Source organism: Aythya fuligula, chromosome 9 (genome assembly GCF_009819795.1).
Source record: "Aythya fuligula isolate bAytFul2 chromosome 9, bAytFul2.pri, whole genome shotgun sequence".
Taxonomy (NCBI): Eukaryota; Metazoa; Chordata; class Aves; order Anseriformes; family Anatidae; genus Aythya; species Aythya fuligula.
The window spans coordinates 1,941,995-1,963,449 of NC_045567.1; the positions used below are offsets into that span (position 1 = coordinate 1,941,995).

The window sequence follows — 21,455 nt, forward strand, 5'->3', positions numbered from 1 at the left end:
ATAAAGAAACTTTATGGGAAAGACAGGTTGTTTTCGAGTGAATCAATCACTTTACAGGAAATATCTCTTTCCAATAATTTATTCATTATTGACAGAAAAAGTTTCTCATTTCAAGACATCAGGTGAGAAGTTTAATTTTTAAGAAGTAATATTTTAAAACATCATCAAATTCTCCCTTAATTAGTGTTTGATTTTAAGCATCAGATCAGTATCTTTCAATCTGATCAACTGATACCATTTATCATGTTTTTTGGGAAATCATCTCTTCTCATTAGTTAATCTATGTAAAACAGCGCAGACTTGTTTCACTGTTCTCACTGTTGAAAGTGTTTCCCTTGTATTAGTACTGCATTTTGATTTCTAATGTAACCTAACTCTGGAGGCTGGAAGTTTTTTTTTGTGTGATGCAAAAAGAAAGGAGCAGTTGTTCATGCCTTTGTTCTGGTGCGCATGTCAAGAGCACCAAAGAGGCTGTGGAAAAGGGGCTGGAATGGAGAGTAGAGCCCTAACTCTAGGTCCCTAGAGACCTGCAAAATGAAACTGCCTCAAGTGTGAGCTTGGATAAGGATATCTGGCATCAACTGTCTTGTGTGGCTGAAAGGCAGACACAACAATAAATCCCAGGAACAGGCTGCTTCAGGGTACCAGAAGTTTTAATGGAATCATGTGAATGACAGAACAAAACTGACACATGAACTAAAAGATTTGACCTCTGCCTTAGCCACCAAAAATAACTGGAAAGTATAGCTTTGGCAGTTTGTTGTAGGTGTTGTTATTAACACATTTTGTGCAATGGCCTTCCAATCCAGAGAAATTTCATGTATCTTTAGCACTTCTTATTTTTTTAACTTTTGACATTTCAAGCATAGAAAACAGATTTACCTTCACAAGGTTTGCTGAAGCACAGCTATTTCTGAGCTACATGAACTCCCTTACCTTTGGTCATATTGATAATCACAAGGCTCTTTTCTATTTGAAGTTACTATAGTTACAGCTGAACCTAAGATGTGAGTTGTACTGCTGCTGTTATTGATAAAATTGGATATTATCAGAAAGAACAGTTCCTGTTTCTCATAAAATCAGAGGATTTTGCATTAAAAAGCACAGTTTATAAATACAGCAGAGTAATACATTTTTGCACTGGTTCTATAGGCCTGTTTATAAGCATGTTTTTTAATTAAAATATTTTGCTTTCTCCTTATACACCCCTGACCTACTCTGTGAGTAGTGTTTATCAGGGAAAGGAATCTATAATTAAAATTGGAATTGTTATTTTTAAAGAAAAATTGATGGAAAACATAAGTGAGACTTCTCTCATCTGATTTTCTTTCCATTTGATAATGAACTCCTAAGAGCCCACGAGTTACAAAAGATATTAATTGTTCTAGTCAGAAGATTAAGATAAGATAAAACCAGTACTTTATATAATGGTTGCATTTATTTTCTGAGTTTCCTTGTTCTTTTCAAACACAACAGCAAAGAAGTATTGGATACAGTTAGCTTACGGATTGTTGACGTTTGCTGATATTTCAGTTATACATTTTCAATTATCCTTTTTACAGCAATTAAGTCCTTTTTTTTTTTCTATATACGTCAAAAGATATCTTTCACAGACCAGCTCCACGGACACCAGTTCTGACTTGGATACAATCAAAATCATGCTAGGCTTAGAATCTAACAGATGTTCTCTCAGTCCATGAAGTCAAGGAAGAGAATCAGATTTCTCTTGGCACAAGTACTGAGAAAATCTTAGATGCTTTATTATTTCAGGCTTCCCACCACTGATTCGTTTAATGAATTTCACTACCCTTTGTGGTGGTTTTACTGTGCTGGGCAGCTAAACCCCACAACTGCTCTCTCACTCCCCCTCCTTTAGATGAGGAGGGGGGAGAAGTAAAGCAAAGAACAACTCACGGGTTGAGATAAGGATAATTTAATTAAAGGGAAATAATTATAATAATTAAATAAAGACTACCATGAACTAAACAATTTAACTAAGGGGAAATAAAAAGGGAAAGCGGAAAAGGGAGGGGAAAAGGAAAAATAAAAAGAAGGGAGGAAAACTAACAAACAAAATAAATGAAGGCTATATGGAAGTGCAGAGGAAAGAAATTACTCTCTGCTTCCCACAAATGAGCGATGATTGACCACGTCCTTGAAGCAAGGCCTCAACACACGCAGTCGGTGTTCGAGAGGAGGGCCTTTGTTTTCTCAACGACAGCCCACCCCTCCCCTCTTCTTCCTGTCTTCTTCCACCTTTTATTGCTGAGTGTGACATCACATGGTATGGAATATCCCTTTGATTGGTTTAGGTCAGCTGCCCTAGTGATGTTTCTCTCCTCACTTTTTGCCCACCCCCTAGGAGGGTTAGAGAAAGGCCCAATGCTGTTCCACTGCTGCTCAGCAGTAGACACAACACTGGTGTGGTAACACTGCTGTTCCAGGTACAAGTACAGAGTATGGCACTGTATGGGCTGCTGCCGGGAAAGTTAACATTCCAGCCAGACCCAGTACACCTTTCTGAGTCAGGAGTTCTATTACATGGTTTTTATTATTATTATTATTATTATTATTATTGTTATTGTTATTGTTATTGTTATTGTTATTATTATTTATTTCTATTTTGGGGAGTTTTCAACTGCCACAAAAATATGTTTGTTTGCTGTCCCCAAATTACCAACTGTTTAGTTCTTTACCTGTCTCTATCTCTGTCCTCATATGCTTAGATTGAAATAAGAGCTTAAGAGTCACTGTGTAGTTTAGGGAAATGTAGTTTAGTATTTTTTTAATCCATATTATCATACTGTATCTAATGAATTATACAAGACTTTAAGAAGTTTACCACACAAAAATCAAGTCCTACCTACTTTGCCTTAAGAAAGCTAGGGAGGCCATACTGCAATGTAGTATCTAAAGACTATACACTTTACTTAAATATAAATCTTCTCACAGATCAGATGTCACAGATTACTGTGATATATGACGGCAAATGCTGAATCTTTAAATTTGTTGTCTTTTAAAGTCGTCCATCAGACAAAACATAGTGTGACTATTTTGGACAACTACGATTATTCACAAAGTATTTTTCTATCTGGAGAGTAATTCAATTTTTTTTTTCCCTTAGTTTAGTGTTATGTCCTTTTTAATGTGCCCCTTTGTACATGTATCCATAGATTCTCATAAGCAATAAAAGCAAATGTGATCTTGAATAAATGGCTATATGGTTTTGGCAAAGCAATGCAAATGTTTTACTGAATTCTTAAATGGTATGGATGTGCTAGAGGTTCTGCTGCTCTCTGTTCTTGTGCAGATACCATTTAACATTTTCATTAATGAGTTGGCTAAGGCAATAGAGGATGCTTCTTTAACATATAATAATATGCTGAGAGGAGATAGCAAGCACTTTGAAAAACAGGATTAGAACTCAACTTAATCCTTGCAATAGTTTAAAATCAACAAGGATAAGTGCTACAGTTAGGAATAGTCATCTTAATAGATAGAAGCTAAGAAAATGGCATTTACTGCTGAAAAGGATTTCAAGTTTACAACCTGAAAATGAGTCATGAGGACTAATACAGGTGGGGAGGGGGAAAGGAAAACAGTTTCAGTTTCATAAACATATATTCTACCACATCATTTCACTCTATTTCTTGACAGCAAGCATCAGCTACAGTAACTGGATAGGGTTATGAGCACTGTATTTCAAGAAAGATACCACCTGATTAGAAAAAGTTTAGTGAAAATTAGCTAGTAATTAAAGGGATAGAAAATATTTTTGAAAAGAGAAGATTGGAAGAAGCAAGTCAGTTTAGAGAGGATATATCTGAAATGAATCTTTGAATAGGAAAAATGTTGCTGAAAGAAAGAAAAAAGTCAATAAATATGCCAAATTATTTCTGTCTCATTAGGTTAGGAATGGAAATTAACAGACTTGAAGAGTAGGAAGGGAAATATAGGTTAGACGTTCAGGAATAGTTGCATTTATAAACTGAAGAGTGGATTAGTTTCCTTGGGATTTGTGAAACCACAAACACTTCAGTTCTTTAAAAATAGATCAGATAAATATGTGTCATCAGTGATGACACGTATCACTGATAGCTTACAGTGTCTGGGGGGTGGGGGGGAGGAGGGGTGTGGAGGGAAGGGGGTAAGGACAGAGTGGATACTGGTAGTGGTCTTCCTCCAGAGACCAAGATTCTTCATCAAGCAACAGAAAATGCAGTAAACTCCAATGGGAGTGGGAGAGACATATGAAATGGAAGACACTTCCCGAGAAGTGGGTGAACCAGGGAGTCTTTCACAGAGGAGGCAAGTGGTGCATTATTGTGTTGCTGGCTTTATTATTTTACTTTCATTCGAAAAGATCTGGAACCAGATTTGGGGAATAGAGTTCAGAGTGTAAGAGAATATGTTTGTTACATAAAAGAAAAGGTGTTGTTTTTGTAGGAGGCAAGAGGATGGACAGGAATGTGTAGGTATCTGTCTAATTAGCTTTGTCTACTCAAATACCAACAGTATCTTGGACTTTGATTACTATACTGTTTCCCTTCTATCATTTGTGGAGTGAGTATTAGTGCAAGCCCAAAGTAATATGCTAATAAGCAAAAGCTGGAAGTGGCAAAGAGTTTTAGAAAACTGGTCTGTTGTTATGCCATCAAAGAATGGGAGACTAAAATGGGTGCACATTTAGCACATTTAGGCAGCACTGCCTAATCAAGAAAAAAAAAATAGAGAGATATTCATAGAATCATAGAATATCCCAAGTTGGAAGGGACCCACAAGGATAATCAAGTCCAACTCCTGGCTCCACACAGGACTACTTAAAAATTAAACCATATGTCTGAAGAGCATTGCCTAAATGTTTCTTGAACTCCACCAGGCTTGGTGCTGTGACCATTTCCCTGGGAGCCTGTCCCAGTGCCCGACCACGCTCTGGGTGAAGAACATTTCCCTAACCCTCAGCCTGACTCTCCCTTGTCCCAGCTCCATGCCATTACCTCGGGTCCTGTCGCTGTCCCCAGAGAGCAGAGCTCAGCGCCTGCCCCTCCACTCTCCTTGTGAGGGAGCTGCAGGCCGCCATGAGGCCTTCACTCAGCCTGCTCTGCTCGGGGCTGAACAAACCAAGGGACTTCAGACACTCATACATCTTCCCCTCTAGACCCTTTGCCATCTTTGTTGCCTTCCTTTATATGTCCTCTAATTTTTATTTCGTTCTTATATTGTGGTGCCCAGAACTGTACCTAGTACTGGAGATGAGGCCGCACCAGCAGAGTATTGGTGAACCAAGAAAACATCCTTACCGATAAAGATTATTCCTACACCTTTGAGCTGTTCTGAGGAAATAACTCTTTTCCTGGTTTAACTTATAATCATAGTGGGTCTAGATGGGTGAGTTTATCAGGATGGTAAAATAAACTAGTTAATTTAAATATAGCTATATCATCAAATGTTTATTCACACACTTTTCCTAAATTGCCTTGAGTAGAATAACACTTCCAGAATTCTTCAAAGATAACACATCAACAGAGATCACTGTGACATAAAATCCCACAGGGGAACTGACAATCTGTTTTAGGTTTGTACATTTATATATATATATATATTTAGATATATATATATATTTAGATTACATAGATATTTAAGCACCTTTCAGAAAATCTTATCAGCAATGATTTCAAATTTCCAATAAATTTGATTAAGACAGAATAGAATCACCTGTTCATGTATTTGTAAGTTATCAGCAGTCATCTCAACATGAAAGTGTATAATTTCCATTTCTGAAAGGTCAGGTGTTAACATGGCATCCTGAAGGCACTCCTAATATTTTGGATTTGTAGGCTATAAGGACTGAATCAATTGCACAATTACTTACTAGAATGAGCACCAGTGAAGCAGTGAGTTACCATGTAATTTTCAACCATACAAATATTTGGAGGCATTTACATTAAATGATGTGTGGAAAGTGAAAGTTCTGCTTCCTCCATGCAAAGAGAGAATACTAGTATCAACAAAGAACATGGATAGCTTTTTTCATTTAGAGATTATGAAATGCTAGAAAGGTCTAGGAAAGGATTGTGTACAGGTTAGGAAACTGAGGTCCTTTAAAATCCTAAGTATGGTACAGGTATCTACATGCCCTTGAGGACGTGTGTCTAAATGATTTAGCCAACAAGTTGAAATCTGACACAAACTAAATTTTTTCTATTGCACTGGTAAGGTAAAAGTCAGATATAGCATACCACTTGGGGAGTAGGAAGGGACTTAAATCAATGAAGGAACACTGAAGGAACCTTAAAATGGGTTGCAAATATCAGTTGTCCTGATCTGCATGAGAGAGCTTCATGACTACAGGTGTGCTGCACTTGAGGTGAAAGTGGTTTTATTGTTGGTAGGACAGGGTACAAGATTATTTGAGTGTTCCTCAATAAAAACACATTACAGATGGATAAACATAATTATACTTTCTTAAAACATGTAAACCACTACTTTCATCACCCACAAGGCCCATAGCAAACCCAACGCTTTTCAGCACCCTTATTACTCCTTGGTGACAAGATCCAAGTCCTTTGTGTATAGTAAAATATACTGTGACATTTTCATTTATGCATAATTCTGTGTGTAAGAGGGAAATCTTTTTTCTAACTAGCTGAAGCAACAAAACACATAGACTTGCTGGATTTTAGTATCTTATATACTTCAGTTGACCCCTGTTATTAGCCACTTGGGTAGTAAATCAGATTAGACTTTTCAAAGCCCATACCCTAACATTGTTTTATTTCTTGAACTGCCAGAGGAATATGAAAATAACAAATTCACTGTTTTGTCTTCATACAGTGACAGTCCTTGCTATTTTCCATGAGCTGCATGTGGACACAGATTTGTACACGCTACTGCTTGGAGAGAGTGTTCTAAATGATGCTGTGGCTATTGTGCTGACATAGTAAGTACAGCCACTTTGATTCTTTACTTGGTGAGGTAATTCCAAGGATAAATTGCTGATATCTTTCACAAATCATATTGTGTGTCCAAGTATAGATAAAGCCTTTTAAGTTTTCATCACAGAGATGTCATTTTGGAGTTGTTATTGGTTTGTTAAATAAAATAATTCCAGTATTATTAATAGCAACTGAGTATCCAAAATGCAACTTTCATTCATTTTCTTCAGCCTAGAAAGCAGTATATTCTGTAAAATGTGCACATTTTGTCTGAAACAATTATAATAGTTGAATTAAAAAAAAAAAAAGTTTCAAGATACTAAAAATAGTAATCGTATTTAATTTATTATATTCCAGTTATCAGTCTAGTTATGTTCACCTACACTAAAATCCTTGCATTGTTTTTAGAGCAAGAATGATATTCTCAAATGCTGAATTATCTGAGCATATCTGGGTTGGAATGTGCCACTTAGCAGAGCATCTAGTATGTCAGACAATAAAATGCACAAAAGGAGAACTAAGCAAGGAATGGCAACCTCGGTAGAGGGAACAGATAGAAAAGCATCCATTAAGGCAGCTTTAAAAATGGGAAAGAAGCTTGTAGGTGACAAAAAGACTGAAATTTTCTTCTCTGTTTCATTTGGCATTGTTTAATAGAGACCTAGACATTTACAGCTCATTTAGACTCTTCATTTGTTAGAGCCAGATTCCTATAGGCTGTGTAACAATTATGCTACATGCAGCACAGAGACACTCAGAATGTTTTAAGTGTCTGTAGTTTTCAGTCACTGTGATGTCAAAGTACATGGATCTCTTCAAAAGTGAAACTCAACTGCAAAGTAATCTAGGAAGATAAGTACTATCAGATAGCACCTGATTCATGAGTTTCTAGCATCTGCTCAGGTTCCCTGTACTCAGGTCTAGGTTAGGATCCTCAGCCTGTACATGGATAAAAAAAATCAACTGGAATGGTGCCTGACACTAATGCTGGCTATCTCCTTTTGTTTTCTTAGCTATACATGGTACATTACAAACTTTCTTTACTATATAATCTCTGGTCCCTGTAAAATTAGTGTATTGTTCTGTATACCCAGTGTGAGTAATAATACCTCGATTACTCTAATAGATTTAGTCATTTGCAGAGAATGAAGAGAATATATCATCAGTTTCACATTTCATTAATTTCTGGCTTAAATAATCAGCTTCTGCACAAAGGAAACGTTTCTGCAACTTAAAATGATCTTCCTTTCTGTACCTATAAGTAAAGCTATACTGTTAATAGTGTCAGCTTCAATGTGTTAACAATCTAGTAAACCAAACTGAATTTAAATGAAGAATATTATTTTTCTGTCACTATGAAAGAACAGCTAGGGTTTTTGTTTTGTTTTGTTTTGTTTTGTTTTTTTCTCTGTAACATATACACCTTTTCAGGATGGTGCAAACACAGCATGTTCATAATTATAGTAATAGGGGACTATTTAAAAAGGTGTGAGAATAATGTTTACAAATACGGAAAAGCAATAACAAGTGATTTTGTACACTTTGTAACGGTAAATAGAAGACTGAAAAAGAGAATACACAGTGTTTCATCAGCTCACAAAATAACCAAGTTAATGTCTGCAGGAATGACTCATTACAGGATAGGAAGAGAAAAGAGGGAAGCCTCTTATGGTTAGCTGTGATGATTTGGCAAGGTGAAGGTAGCAGTATGGCTATCTGCCAACAAGGCTTTATACTAATACCTATCTTTTCCTCCAGCTTCTCCCTCCAACATTTTTACTGCACTGTGTATCATTTAGTTAAGAAGGACAGCAGTCAGACCAGTTACCCTATATTTCACATTTTAAACATTCAGAATTAGTAATTTTAAAGCCCGTTTATATCAAGGATTCATGGTATTTAAGAAAAATGATAACAGAGCTACAAGAGAATACTCATTAGCTGACTAAACATGCCTGCTTTTATGTGGAAAAAGCTATATGAATAATTATGCCATGAATATTTACTATGTACTTTGTTCTCCAGGAAATGGACTTGTCACCCATGTACTCATTCTCTGTCTATTTACAGCCTAACCAGTATCTCTAGAAGTAGTTTATATGTGCTTAAATTAAAAAAAAAAAAAAAAAAAAAAAAAAAAAAACAAGGCATACATAGGAAAATAGATATTTGAGCTTCTTTTGGGTGTTTATACATGCTATACATAGTCTTTGTGATTAGAAAGTGAAACCACTTTGTGATTAGAATAGTGTAACATCCCTATTTGGAATCTGATTTTAAACAACGGATTACAGCAACCTTTTATGAAAGCCGGTGGATGAAACATTCAAGGTGATATATTTCATTCATGAATTCCAGACTGAGGAATATTTATCATTACAGAAAAATGTAAATAGCACTTTATAGACAAATACAATGAACAAAGAAGTGTGTGCACTTGGGAACTTACTAGCTGCGGACTGCATTCTAAAGATCATAACTGAGAAACATCCCAGTAACCAGTAAATTCAGAATTGTGTGTGACGAAGACTGTTGAATCTGGTTGAAAAATAATAATTTATGAATATTTTTAATCAAATCTTGAAGATTGACCTCTTACTTCTCTTTCATTCCGTTTTCATTGTTCTCTCTATGTACGATATAAAACTTGTTGAAGCAAACATTTGCATATATTTTGAGCGCACATGCTGTAGTTTTGGACTTCACATAGTTTTTGCATATTTGCAGAGGAATTTGTATAAGAAAGTGTGGAAGAAGTTGTAAAAATAGCACTGAATATCTTGAGATATGACAGAAAAGTGGCTGAACAGGTCATTATCATCAAGATAGTATATTTAGCAGAGCTATTTAATCTTTCTCATGCTGAGTGCTCTCTGAGTGCAGGATGTGGAAAGCAGTAATGAATACTGATACATGTTCCCTGCTAACAAATTATCTTAGAGAACATTGCACAAGAAATGTTTCCATTGTAGTCAGTGTGAGAAGTGTTTGTAACATCATTATGCAAAAGAGGTGCCTCTGTTTCTCCACTGGCTTTTGTACTCCAGTATTGGCTCAGTTTGCCTGAGTTTCATCTCCTTCCTAGAAGATGTGATAGTGTGGAAGTCACACTGGCAGCAAGCATGTTAGCTAGTATGTATAAAAAGTCTACGATCAACATATGGTATTGTCTTTCATATGTAATCATCAGAAGTGAGTGGCAGCTAGGGGACATGGGACATATGACATTTGGACATGGATTTATTAGTTCCAACAAGAAATTGATTTATTATTTCCCACCCCTCTGTTATATGCAATCAAGAACAGTTTGATATGTGAGTGAAGTGGAAATCCTGGAGATAAAAAGTGTAGGGGAAGATCACATAGCAGAGAAACCAGAGAACATGGATTCTAGCTGACATAGGAAATGAAGTCCTACCTTTTCAGAATGCTAATTGCCCTAGAAAGCTGCAAAGTTTGGATATTTCTGTGCAGAGAGGAAACTAATACTGTAAACATAGTTTTCTTATAAAGTTTGGCTTGTTGTTTTTAAGTACCTTAAATGGTATGTAAAGGAAGAGATGATGACCTTGGAGGTTCTGTAGAAGAAGGTGAAGAGGAACATAACTGAAAAATACTGAGTTGGTTCAAATTGGATATCCTGCCTCTTTTGTAATGTATCAACAGGTTGGATGCATTTCATAAAGTTCACTCATGCTTATTGACGAACATTAGGCTATGGAAGGCTTGGATTTTGACATAGTCAAAATGTAAGGATCCTTTTGCAAAAATCTAGAACCAGGACTAAAAAGCTAAATTCTTAGAGCAGTAGGATCTGGAAGGGTAAAAGGTCCTGTTGTATGTTTCAGGAATTCAGTGAGCCTCTATTGGACAGATAAAATGTCACGAATGTGCAACATTCCTTTTGTTTTGTTTTGGAAAATCTATGCTAGTAAAAAGGTGCTGCAACCCATTCTATAAAATAAACTTCTCTGGGTTGGTTCAAAGATTTACCAAGCAGTTTACTATGATGAAGAAATTTCATTTCCCAGCTTTGTTGGAATACAATTTTTCTCTAAAAACAGATATATTTCAAGTCCTTTTTTCACGATCCAGCTACAGCACATGACACCATATCTGTGCTTGATAAATTAACTGTCCTTAGAATCCAAACTCCTTTATAGTAGTTTTAAAGACTTGAAATTTAAAACAAATAATCTGGAAGCAACCTATTTAATCTTGCTTTTGTCTTTCCTTCTTCAAAATAAATATCAGAGTTTATCCACTAGAATAGAATAGAGCATAAAGGAGGCATTTCGATTATTCAGTCTGTTTATGGGTTAGTATTGAGGGGAAAGGGGGTAGTATTGCAGGGCTTAGTATTGAGGTGAAAGGGAGCAGGGCAAATGAATAATGATCAGCATTACTATGCCCAGTAGGGAAATCTTTTATAAAAGTAGTTTCATGGCTCCCCTTAAATATTTCTAGGATGGACATGTTCTAACACTTTCCATAGCTCCATGTCTCTGCTCAAAAAATATTTTCATTCTAGTCTAGCAGTACTGTATGCAAATTAATGTCATGTTCAAACCATTCTGTCTTCTCAGAAGTTCTGGTAACTTGCATAGGGCTTTCTAAAGTAACACAGCAGAGGTAACTGAGACAAGTGAGCAGAGGTGAAAGAATTTTTTTGGATCACAGTGTTAATTTCCATGGCAAATACCTCGGAAGCCAGTGTTCGGCTCAGTTTTTGCTAGTTCCTATTAAGGCTGACATTTCTCAGACGGTGATCCCTATGCTTGCCTTAGGAAGACAAGAGAATTCCTTCTGTCACAACGGTGATCCTTACTAGTAGGTACAGTCATGATATTACTAATTTTAGTTCAGTTCAGATCTCTCCAAAATACATGAAACTCTTCTGATCAAATGGACCTCAAATAGAAGATGAATAAGAACCTTTAAATCTTTCTGGGTTTAGATATTTATTTGTTTACCAGTATTTTTATTACTTATGAGGTTTAAATTCTAGAATTCTAATAGAATTCTATTCTATTCTTATGAGGTTTTAAATTCTATTCAGTCAGAGATTGAAGAAACACTTCTGTAGTCAGAGACTGAAGAGACATTTGACACACACCAAATATAGGTACAAATATTCAGTTTATGTTTCATTTAACTTGGTCACTGGTTTGGTTAATTAACAACCATTATCAGCAAATGTTACTTTCTCACTTCTTACAAGCAGGCTTTATTTCTAATTGTGATTCCTTGTTTATTTTATATTAAAATTAGTAGACCTATACAGGAAAAGAAAAGTCAGTGTAACTATGCTGCTGAATAATGAAATTAGGAGCTGGGATTTTCAGGAAATAATATTGGCTTTGAAAGGTATGATGGATATCTCCTTGGTGCATATCTCACTAGATGTAAGGCTCCCTTTAAGAATATTTTAAGCTTTCTTCTTTTGTCATGGACTGTCTGTGACTTGGGTTTTTTGCCCTTCAATTTGCAGAGCATTATTCTGTATAGTTTGCCGCACTTTGATCCCAGAACCCATTGAATAACAAATTTCAGAGGAAAGACAGCTGAATGTTCTCACCTCATGTTTTTCCCTTATGCTGCAGTTGCAGTCAGGAAATGGCCATTAAAAGTGACATGGTGAGAACCCATATTTACTATCTCAAAACTTTTATGTTATATGCAGTCACTTAAGACTTTTCTGTCACCAATACTTTGTTTCAGTTTCTCCATCATCTGTAAGTAAATAGGATTTCATTCAGTCTAATAATATGGTGAAGTCTGCCAGCCCGTAACCCATATCTTATACTGTAACCCGTAAGTTATACTGTAAAAAAATCCTATATCTTAAGTGGGCACTTCTGCACACACAATTAATAGCTTTAGTGTACTCACACATAGAACCTAGGTCCTTCTTTCGCAGAAGTGTATAAGCTTCATTCATTGCCAACTACTGTACAAAAACCACACAGAGATATATTTCTGGCCAAGGAAGAAAGGAAGGAAATACAAGCATGTGTGCCATCAGACAGATGAGAAAAATTTTAAAAAGATTAACAAAAGCAACATTTTCCTGCCTAAAGAACATAAATGTCACATAGACTTCTAAGAATGGGAAGGGATGGTGAAATAGGGATGAAAGACAAAGTATGAACCTGAAAGTCTGAAGGCAACAAATGGACATTATGAAGACATGGCTAGAAAAAAAAGAAGCAAGCATAAGAAAAGACATAGTAAGAAACCAACATGTGGCACACTGTGTAAATGCAGACCATGACATTGATACAGAAACCTGTAGACTGTAAACTCTTAAGCTTTCTTAACTCTTGTCCATTCATAGGGATGGAGAGGAAAACCTTAGTTTATATGCATGCTTATTTTTTCCTCTGGTGCAGTTCTGTAGGATTTTATTTTGTTTTGTTAGCAATGTCTGTGTTTGAAATCCTTAAGTTGAAAATGTGCTCCTGAAGTGGAAGGAAACTCTGAAAAGTGTAATAATTAGGTCAGTCGGTTCTAAAGAATGGTGCAGTCTAATCAGGTAATGAAACTGATTCAGGAAAGAAATGAGATTCTGCCAGATATAGAATATATGGGATATGTCCCCCGACCCCTTCTTTGGAGCTGTTTTTACATAAATAAATTTGGCAGACCTAGAGGAACTGGAGTTTCTCTGTACTCAGTTTGAGCAGTGGTAGGCCTAGATGGGTGATTGCTCTTTGTGCAACCTGACTGAGAACTTGCCGGTCAAAGAGAGACCAGCACTGCCTCACAATGGGCATATGAAGAGCTGCTCCATGGTACTGACTTGCATGACTCTGAATCCTTGATAAATATTTGAGGATTACGGTAAGTCTGTGAGCTGCAGTTCTGAACAAATGACTAAGAACCAGACCTCTGGAGTCAGCCATATCCTCATTCCACATAAATTACTATTTGTGATTATTCTCACAAAGATTCCTGGGAAGGAATGACTGCTACATTGTGGAGGGGAATAAATAGAATTTGCTGAAAAACCCGAAAAAAAGCAAAATGCTGGATGGAAGCTCAGCCCAAACATTTCACTTGCTGGTTCCCCGTGGACAAGATGAAATTGGCTACTATTACTACTACTGTTAGAAAGGCTTATATACCAAGCAGCCACTCAACCAAACAAATAAGAGTAACTGATAAATTAATAGAGCAAGGAGTTAATTGTGCAAGTAGTGAGTGATTTAAAAAGGGGGATGTGAAATCCTTTCCATCTATTATTTCTATAATAATGAAATTATGGTTGCCCATCTGCTCTTTTTACCTTTGAGGAAGGGTTTAGTCCCTGCTTATTTTGTTGATGATAATTAGAGTTTCACGTCACTGACCATCTGGAACAGGAGATGCAAACACTGGGAAGTCGACCAAGCTTGCTATTAGCGTGAACTTTAAAAGAGCTTCTTTCCTAGAATAGAGAAAATCCTACATAATATGGTGAAGCCTTTGCTTATTAAAACTTCATCTCTTTTTTTCTCCGTGAACCTTACTGTACAGAACAGTTCTGTGCTTAAATCAAGGGAAATATATTATTGGATTTCTGTAATGCTTGCTGTAGCTGGAATTTCAGTATGAAATGGAGACTTGGAACAGAATGTTTTCAGGAAATAGTGATATTCCTCATCACTATATTTATTTCACTTTTTAATGTTTCATACCTCTTTTTCCAATATCAGCTCCACATTAAAATTCTACATAGCTTATAGTAAATACATGCTAAAGGTGTCTCTAGCTATAAATTATCTAATTGACTCTGTTTTGTTTATGCAATTTATTTGCTGTCTGGTAAACTAGAATAGATTTCAGTGACTACTGTTATGGAGATTACCCTCAGGGATGTATTAAAATGTAACTTAGCTCATATCAGCTGGGAATGTCTGTACTTGTCATATCCAATCAAATCAGACTAGCTGCAGGTATTTCTGTCCACTTATACACAAACAAACTGATAACATTTAAAAATTTGAAACACAAGCTCCGAATTAAGCATGCTGCTTGCAGAGCTAGCAAATCACATCTAAGAGGCATTTATTTAGCTACATTTTCCATACAAATGACTGAATTGGCATCAAAGCTTCTTCATTTCAAAGATTTCAGTTGGGAACTCTTCATAACAGAAATACACCCTGGTACGAGTCAGCTTGTTTTTTAAGCTCTTCCAGATGTTTTTCCTTATGCAAATAACCTTTCTCTAGTGAATGACACAGATTTTCTGAGGAAGATCATTACATACAGAGTCTAATTCCACTTAGAGAGACAACTCCCTCTTAGTAGAAAATGAATGTATTGATACTATTTCCCTTGAGGTGTTGCAAAAGAAAGCTCATCTGGATGAGAGCACTGTCCATAACAGTCTGCCTGGTACTTGCAGTAGAACATATTTACAAGTCTTCCCAGGAGGACAGACAGTAGAAAAGGCATATGTACTGGAAAGGTGAGGGAGAGTTTGCCAGTTCATTTACTGGTACCCATCAATACCTATTCACTGTTGAAAACCTTTCCAGAAATACTATATTGAAGAGTATGGCTTTTTTAATGACACAGATGTTGTGTTCCAACAGTGTAAAACCCCATCAAAATTCTTTTATTCTTTGGAGATCAGGTTGTCATCACATGAAAGAAATGCAAGAAGAACCTGCTTGCACTGTGGTAGAATTGTCTGCGTATTTCCAGTGGCTACCCAGAAGCAGGAAAGACTGAAGTCCCTAGTGATCCTCCCCAGCTTAATTTGAATTTTATCATTCTAACCTGCTCTGATTCCTATTTTTTATTTGACCAGCAACAGCATCAGGCAAACTGATTTCTACTGCAAGCCTTAATCTTTTAAGACTCAAATCCATAAATTCTTGAGTCTGTTAGAGTGAACCAACATCAACCCACATGAAATTCTTTTGCATGCGCACACATGTACATATAGGCTTGTGTTTACATGGGGATTCATCCATGACATACATCAAAATAACACAAATGTTATCACGTACTCAAAAGTTACATAATGCCCAAAATATATTTTCATGTCTTACAGAAGAGGAATGGAGACATACCTCCTGTACACATTTTAATCAAATGTAATTTTTGAGGTTTATTTTTCATCCACAGAAACCTCCCTCAGTCCATACCCAAGACATTACCTCAGAGCATGTGGTTAGACATTTGGATTAGGAACTTTAGTGTTTTCAGAATATACTTTTGTCACTTGAGCAAAGAGAATAATTGATAGCAGCTGCATGCAGCTGCCTTCCCTGTACACCAGGCACAGCAGGATGAGCGTGTACCTCTAGCTAGTGCATTTCAGAGCTACTTAAATGGTGAGACTCAGCAAACTTCTATTCTTAGAATTTATTCCAATGGCTATAGAGCTCCACTCTGTCATCATTTCCACCTGATTTTGTTTTTGTCCCAATCTTCTTCTCTCTCACTTCTCACTGTCTCTATCTCACTCCACCTGTTCTCCTGAATTGCTTGACCTACTACTCCAGCAGTAGTGCTGCAGTCACCAGTCTTTTCCTTTCCCATCTGAGATGGAAAGAAATTATTTCTAAAGCATAATCCAGGACTGTAAACTGCTAAACCAATCTCCTTCTATCCCTAAAGCCAAGAGATACCCCCTCTTTATTTCTGGTACACATAGCTCTTAATTCTCCTCCTTACTACTTTGTGAAAAACAGGGGAGAGAGGAAGATAAGAGTGATGCTGCTGGTCAGTTCTGATGGCTGGTCAAACAGTAGGCAGAAGAGTTTGGGCAAAAGCAATAGCAGGAAAAAATCACATTTGAATTTTAGATGGCACAAACCTAATGCAAATAGGGTCTTAGAAGATGAGTTGATGAGTTTTATCTGATCTCTACAGAGATTTGTCAGCTAAGGTTTCCAAAACTTTAAAATATTGCTAGACTCATGCATCTTTTCACAGCAGTGAAAGATGCAGGAGCAACAGATGGATAATTTCCTTTCTTCCCCTTAGGAGAGACAAGTCTGAATTTCAAAGTGGAATAGTGAGAAAGCCTTACACTTATGCGATTGTACAGTTTTTGTACAAGATAGGCAAATAAATGTATTTTCTCTATACTGGTTTTGCAAAGTGGCTAGATTTCAGCTGCAGTAATGTGAGTATTATCAGAAAGGTAAATGAGAAGAGCTTCAAGTCCAACTTGTTCCTATAGGAATATTACTGTCATTCTCAATGCGAGGCTGACCAGCTTTTGTAGCAAGTGAAGTGTCTTTCCCTAAGGTAAATTTTATTCTGTTCATTTGCTATGTTTGGATTGGAACCAGAGACCTACAATTCAAAATATCCCTAAATCTCTATTCTCAGCTCCACTGTATCAAGAAGACAAAACATGTAACATGTTTTGGTTTTGACATTGTTACTGCCAACACTAGAGCATGCAGTTCACATCTGGATTTATTTTAGACTTTCTCATGATAACAGCTGCATTTCTTGTCTTCACTTGGATACATTTTTTAAAATGAAAATTGCCATGGCAACAACTGCAACCATTTATTATACAGCAATAGAAGCGGAACTAATATTTGTGAGAGAACCTCTGTTATCAAGATAGTATTTCATTCAGACAACACCAGAGTCATTTTTCCCTAGCCTTTCCTTTTTTCTTTTTTTAAGAAAAATTTAGAAAATATTTTCAATAATGAAATGTAGGTGGAATTGGACAGCTCAGGCGATTATAAAGATTTTCTTCTTTAGATTACTGGCTCATCTCAAATCCAGATTAGCAAGAGCCAAAAATTATCATCTGTTTGGTGGGGGCTTGAAGAAAAATTTGATAGGGTACTGAGATCTGAAAATCATTCCCATAACAGCTATGTTCTCAGCTGAAACACAGAGACAGCAAACTGAGTATACATGAAAGGTGTGTCTTCACTAAGGGAAAAAGGCTGTGACCCATCCTTGAAACGAGCTAATATCTAATGCAATGAAAAAATTCATAGGCAGTTTGCAATACTAACACAAAATAGTTCGAAATGAGCTATCCTTCAAGATTTTCCTTCATAACATTTGCAACCTACTGGGCTACCCAAGGTAACAATGTACTATTTCCCCTATTAAAATGTGGCTAATGAGGGCAGTTTTGTGCCAGCCTCAAGGTACATGTTGTTCCAAGTCAGGATTGAGGGGTAGTCATTCATCGTATGGCCCAGGTACTTTAGGAATCACCCATTTTCTTTATGCTTCCAACATTTCTCAGAACATTAAATCACTTTTTATAATCTCTACAAGAATCTGGTAGATCAACAAACTTTATCCCAGACGTTGAAAATATACATGAAATCTAAAGCTGTTTTCCTATTTAGATCCCTTCAAACAATGATAAAATGTGGCTTGTAAGCACAGGCTGAAAGGTGACCACATACCACAATGTGGACACATACCAAAGAACATTTTTCTTATTTCTTACACTTTAGAGTGTGTTAGGTGGGAGAGGAGGAGCATGCTAAAACTGAAAAGAATTTTAGATAGACTTTCAGATAACTTTCACTCTATTTTTATGGGCTTTAACATAATTTATCTTCCTCAGTTGTATTCAGCACAAGGCCCCTGAATGCACTGCTCTTTTCACAAGTTGCTAAAGATGCTCAAGTTGTGTGAAGGGAGAGTGGCGGCTCTTTTCTTAATCTCATACAGGATCTCTTACATTCTGGAAGTAAAAAAGCCCAAGGTTGTTGGTAGGCCAGAAATTTGGCAGAGGACTTTGCTACTGACAATAGACTATCCAGCCACTCTAGCAACTACATGCATCCTCTAATAGCAGACATAGCTCTTTCTGAGACATAATATTTAAATCAAAAACAGTAGCTTACAAGACCTCTTAACAGAGAACAAGTACCATATTTCACTGACTATTTACAGAACTCTGGGTTTTTTTTGAACACACATTGTCATGTACTCCTGCTTCATTAAATTACTTTTGTGCCATGGACAGCTTATTTCAGGGAGGTAACATAGAGGAAAAACAGAGGAAAAAGAATAATATTACTTCTGTGGTGCCTGAGGTAAATTTACCAAAGCAAATTTACCCCCAAAGAATGGGGTTCTTTCCTGTTTTGCTGCAGAGGAGAGAATGAGTGAAAGAACAGGCTATTTGTTTTCAAGATTATGAGCTCTGGGTACTTAGAACCTCCTTGCTCTGTCTCTGGGAGCAGAGTAATTTACAGGCAGGCCTCCTGTGAATCTGGAGTGCTTCCTTGAGAGTACAAATGGGACACACCACACTTAAACACATCAGGATCTTCATAAGCAGAGGCCACAGAAAAGAAAAACTCTTTGAATATTGAATAAGAACTTACCACATAAGTTCCTTCATTGATCAGCTAGCAAGCTGACATTGCCCCTCCACCCCTTCATTTGGAATCATTCCAGAGGATTTCCAGGTTGCTACAAGATTATAGCACAGCTTCAGTACAGTACTATTTAACCACCTAGCTCTCAGGGAGAAGTTGATTTAAATCCCAGAGGAGAGTGATGTGAGTAGGACTGTGTGTTTGTGGAGGATAAGGACTAGATATTCTTAAAAAATGGAAGTTTGCTATTCATCCCTCAGCATTTGACATGGCAGATAGCCGTAGTGAGTTCTGCTACAACGTTATGATGCTGAGTCAAACTCTAAATTAAGGTAGTATTGTCAGAAATAAAATATACATCACTTTCTTTTATTTCAGTTTTAAGGTCCTCCTGAGAAAAACTATGGGCTGTGTGATTCTGAGAAATAAATCTATGATTCAGTAAGGGTTTAGTGTAAACTGCTCTACTAGTTGTCCACAGGGGCAAAGGATTTATCATGGCTAGTCAGCCTCCTTGAAATGTTTCATAAAATGTTTGGGTCAAATTCTACTTTTTTATGACTCCAGTGCAAATCTGGAACAATTGCACTGAATCAGTGGAGTTACTTCAGATGTTCATCATTGTAAAAGTAGTTTGAGGCAGTTTCTCATCCAGAGTGTTCAAGCAGAATGACAGTAAATCACAGTCATTTAATAGTATCTGCTGAAGCATTCTAATGTGTATCATTCAGTGCAGGCAACCATCAGGCAGTATCATTTTACCAACAGGAAGGTAGAATTCAATTGACATAGATGAATATCGTATTTATTTGCATTAATGCCGTCACCGTAAAAGGCAAGAGTAGTTCAATGGCTCCAATGTCTCGTTCTGGAGTTATCCCAATAATTTTAGTACAAGGGGAGGGTTAATTAAAACTACCCAGCCAGCCAGCAATCACCTCCCGTGCTTCTTACAGATACATCAGTCAGCATCTTGTTAGCTCTGATGTTTTACTCTTTGCGCTCCAGGTGTGTAGAGTAAAATAAGTCCCATAGTATCTATCACCTTTTGCCACTTCTGTAAAAATAAAACTGAGCTGTGGATAGAATTAGACCTCCAAGAGTACATTAAACTCTTTGCCCTACACTCATGGAACATTTGCAATTACACTTAAATTCAATTTTTGTCTTTCAAAAGAGAAATACCGTTTTCAGTGAATATCCTTATTTCATGAACCCATCACCCTGGACTAATATAAGAACTGTCACATAAATTGAAGGTTGTATAAATGTTTCTGGTAAATATTTATCAACTCTGCTTTAAGTAAATAGTGACTAGTGGTTCACAGGCAAAAAAATGAAGGATAATACAAAGATGAAGAATGATATAATAAAGAAGAGTAATATAAAGGTGATAGGAGATAAAGGTCCAAGCACATAAGAAGAAAGCAAGTTCTGTTCCTTATTTTACTGTTAGATAAATAAAAATCATTAAATCATTTAAACAAGTTTGGATGGTTGGGTCTAGAGATGTGAAAGCTGAGAGTGGACAGCAGCTATTTTAAGTCAGATATCAGTAGTAAGGAGGCAAAAAGGTAGTCTAGGGTCATGGACAAATGTTAGTAGAAGTGTTAATTCATACACCACGTCTAATTCCCTTAATGGCACAATATATCTCTTCAAATTATTAGTTTCTCTTCTTGTTTTTTACCATTATCATCTTGTTCAGGAAACAATTTTATTTGACGCACTTCCTGGGGATTAGTGTCTGGATGTCTGAGGATGCCTTCACAAAGTATGAAGTACTCTTATTCATTAGACATCCTCTGCCATTCATGTCTGGTTGTTTAAGTAGCATGGTGGAGCAGATTTTTTTTGAAATACCACATAGGACTGTATTTCTTTTTTTCCTCCAGAAACTGGAGGATTTTTTCTTGTTCTGTTTTTCTTGTTAACTCAGAGGGTTGGCGTTTTGATACATCCCTGGTTAGTAACTATTACAGTCATGTTTTCTATGCAGAAAAACTGCACAGTTTTTACAGTACTGTTATAATTTGTAAATTCTATTTTGCTTGGACATAAGTTATTACAGCAAGGCAGAAGAGAAATCCAGCTCTTCATATTAATACATTAATAATTTATATTTACATATTTATGTTCCTTGGACATTTATTCTTTGTTTCTACTTTTTTCCCACTACAAACATCTTCACATCTGCCAC

The 21,455-nt window shown here is 36.5% G+C and overlaps 1 protein-coding gene across 1 annotated transcript in view; it reads left to right on the top strand.

Annotated features, from left to right (window-relative positions):
• Positions 1 to 21,455, top strand: part of SLC9A9 (solute carrier family 9 member A9) — a 217,796-nt gene that overhangs the window by 51,484 nt on the left and 144,857 nt on the right. Inside the window, 1 exon segment of the mRNA XM_032193572.1 lies at positions 6,835 to 6,940. Coding sequence (XP_032049463.1) covers positions 6,835 to 6,940 — 106 coding nt within the window.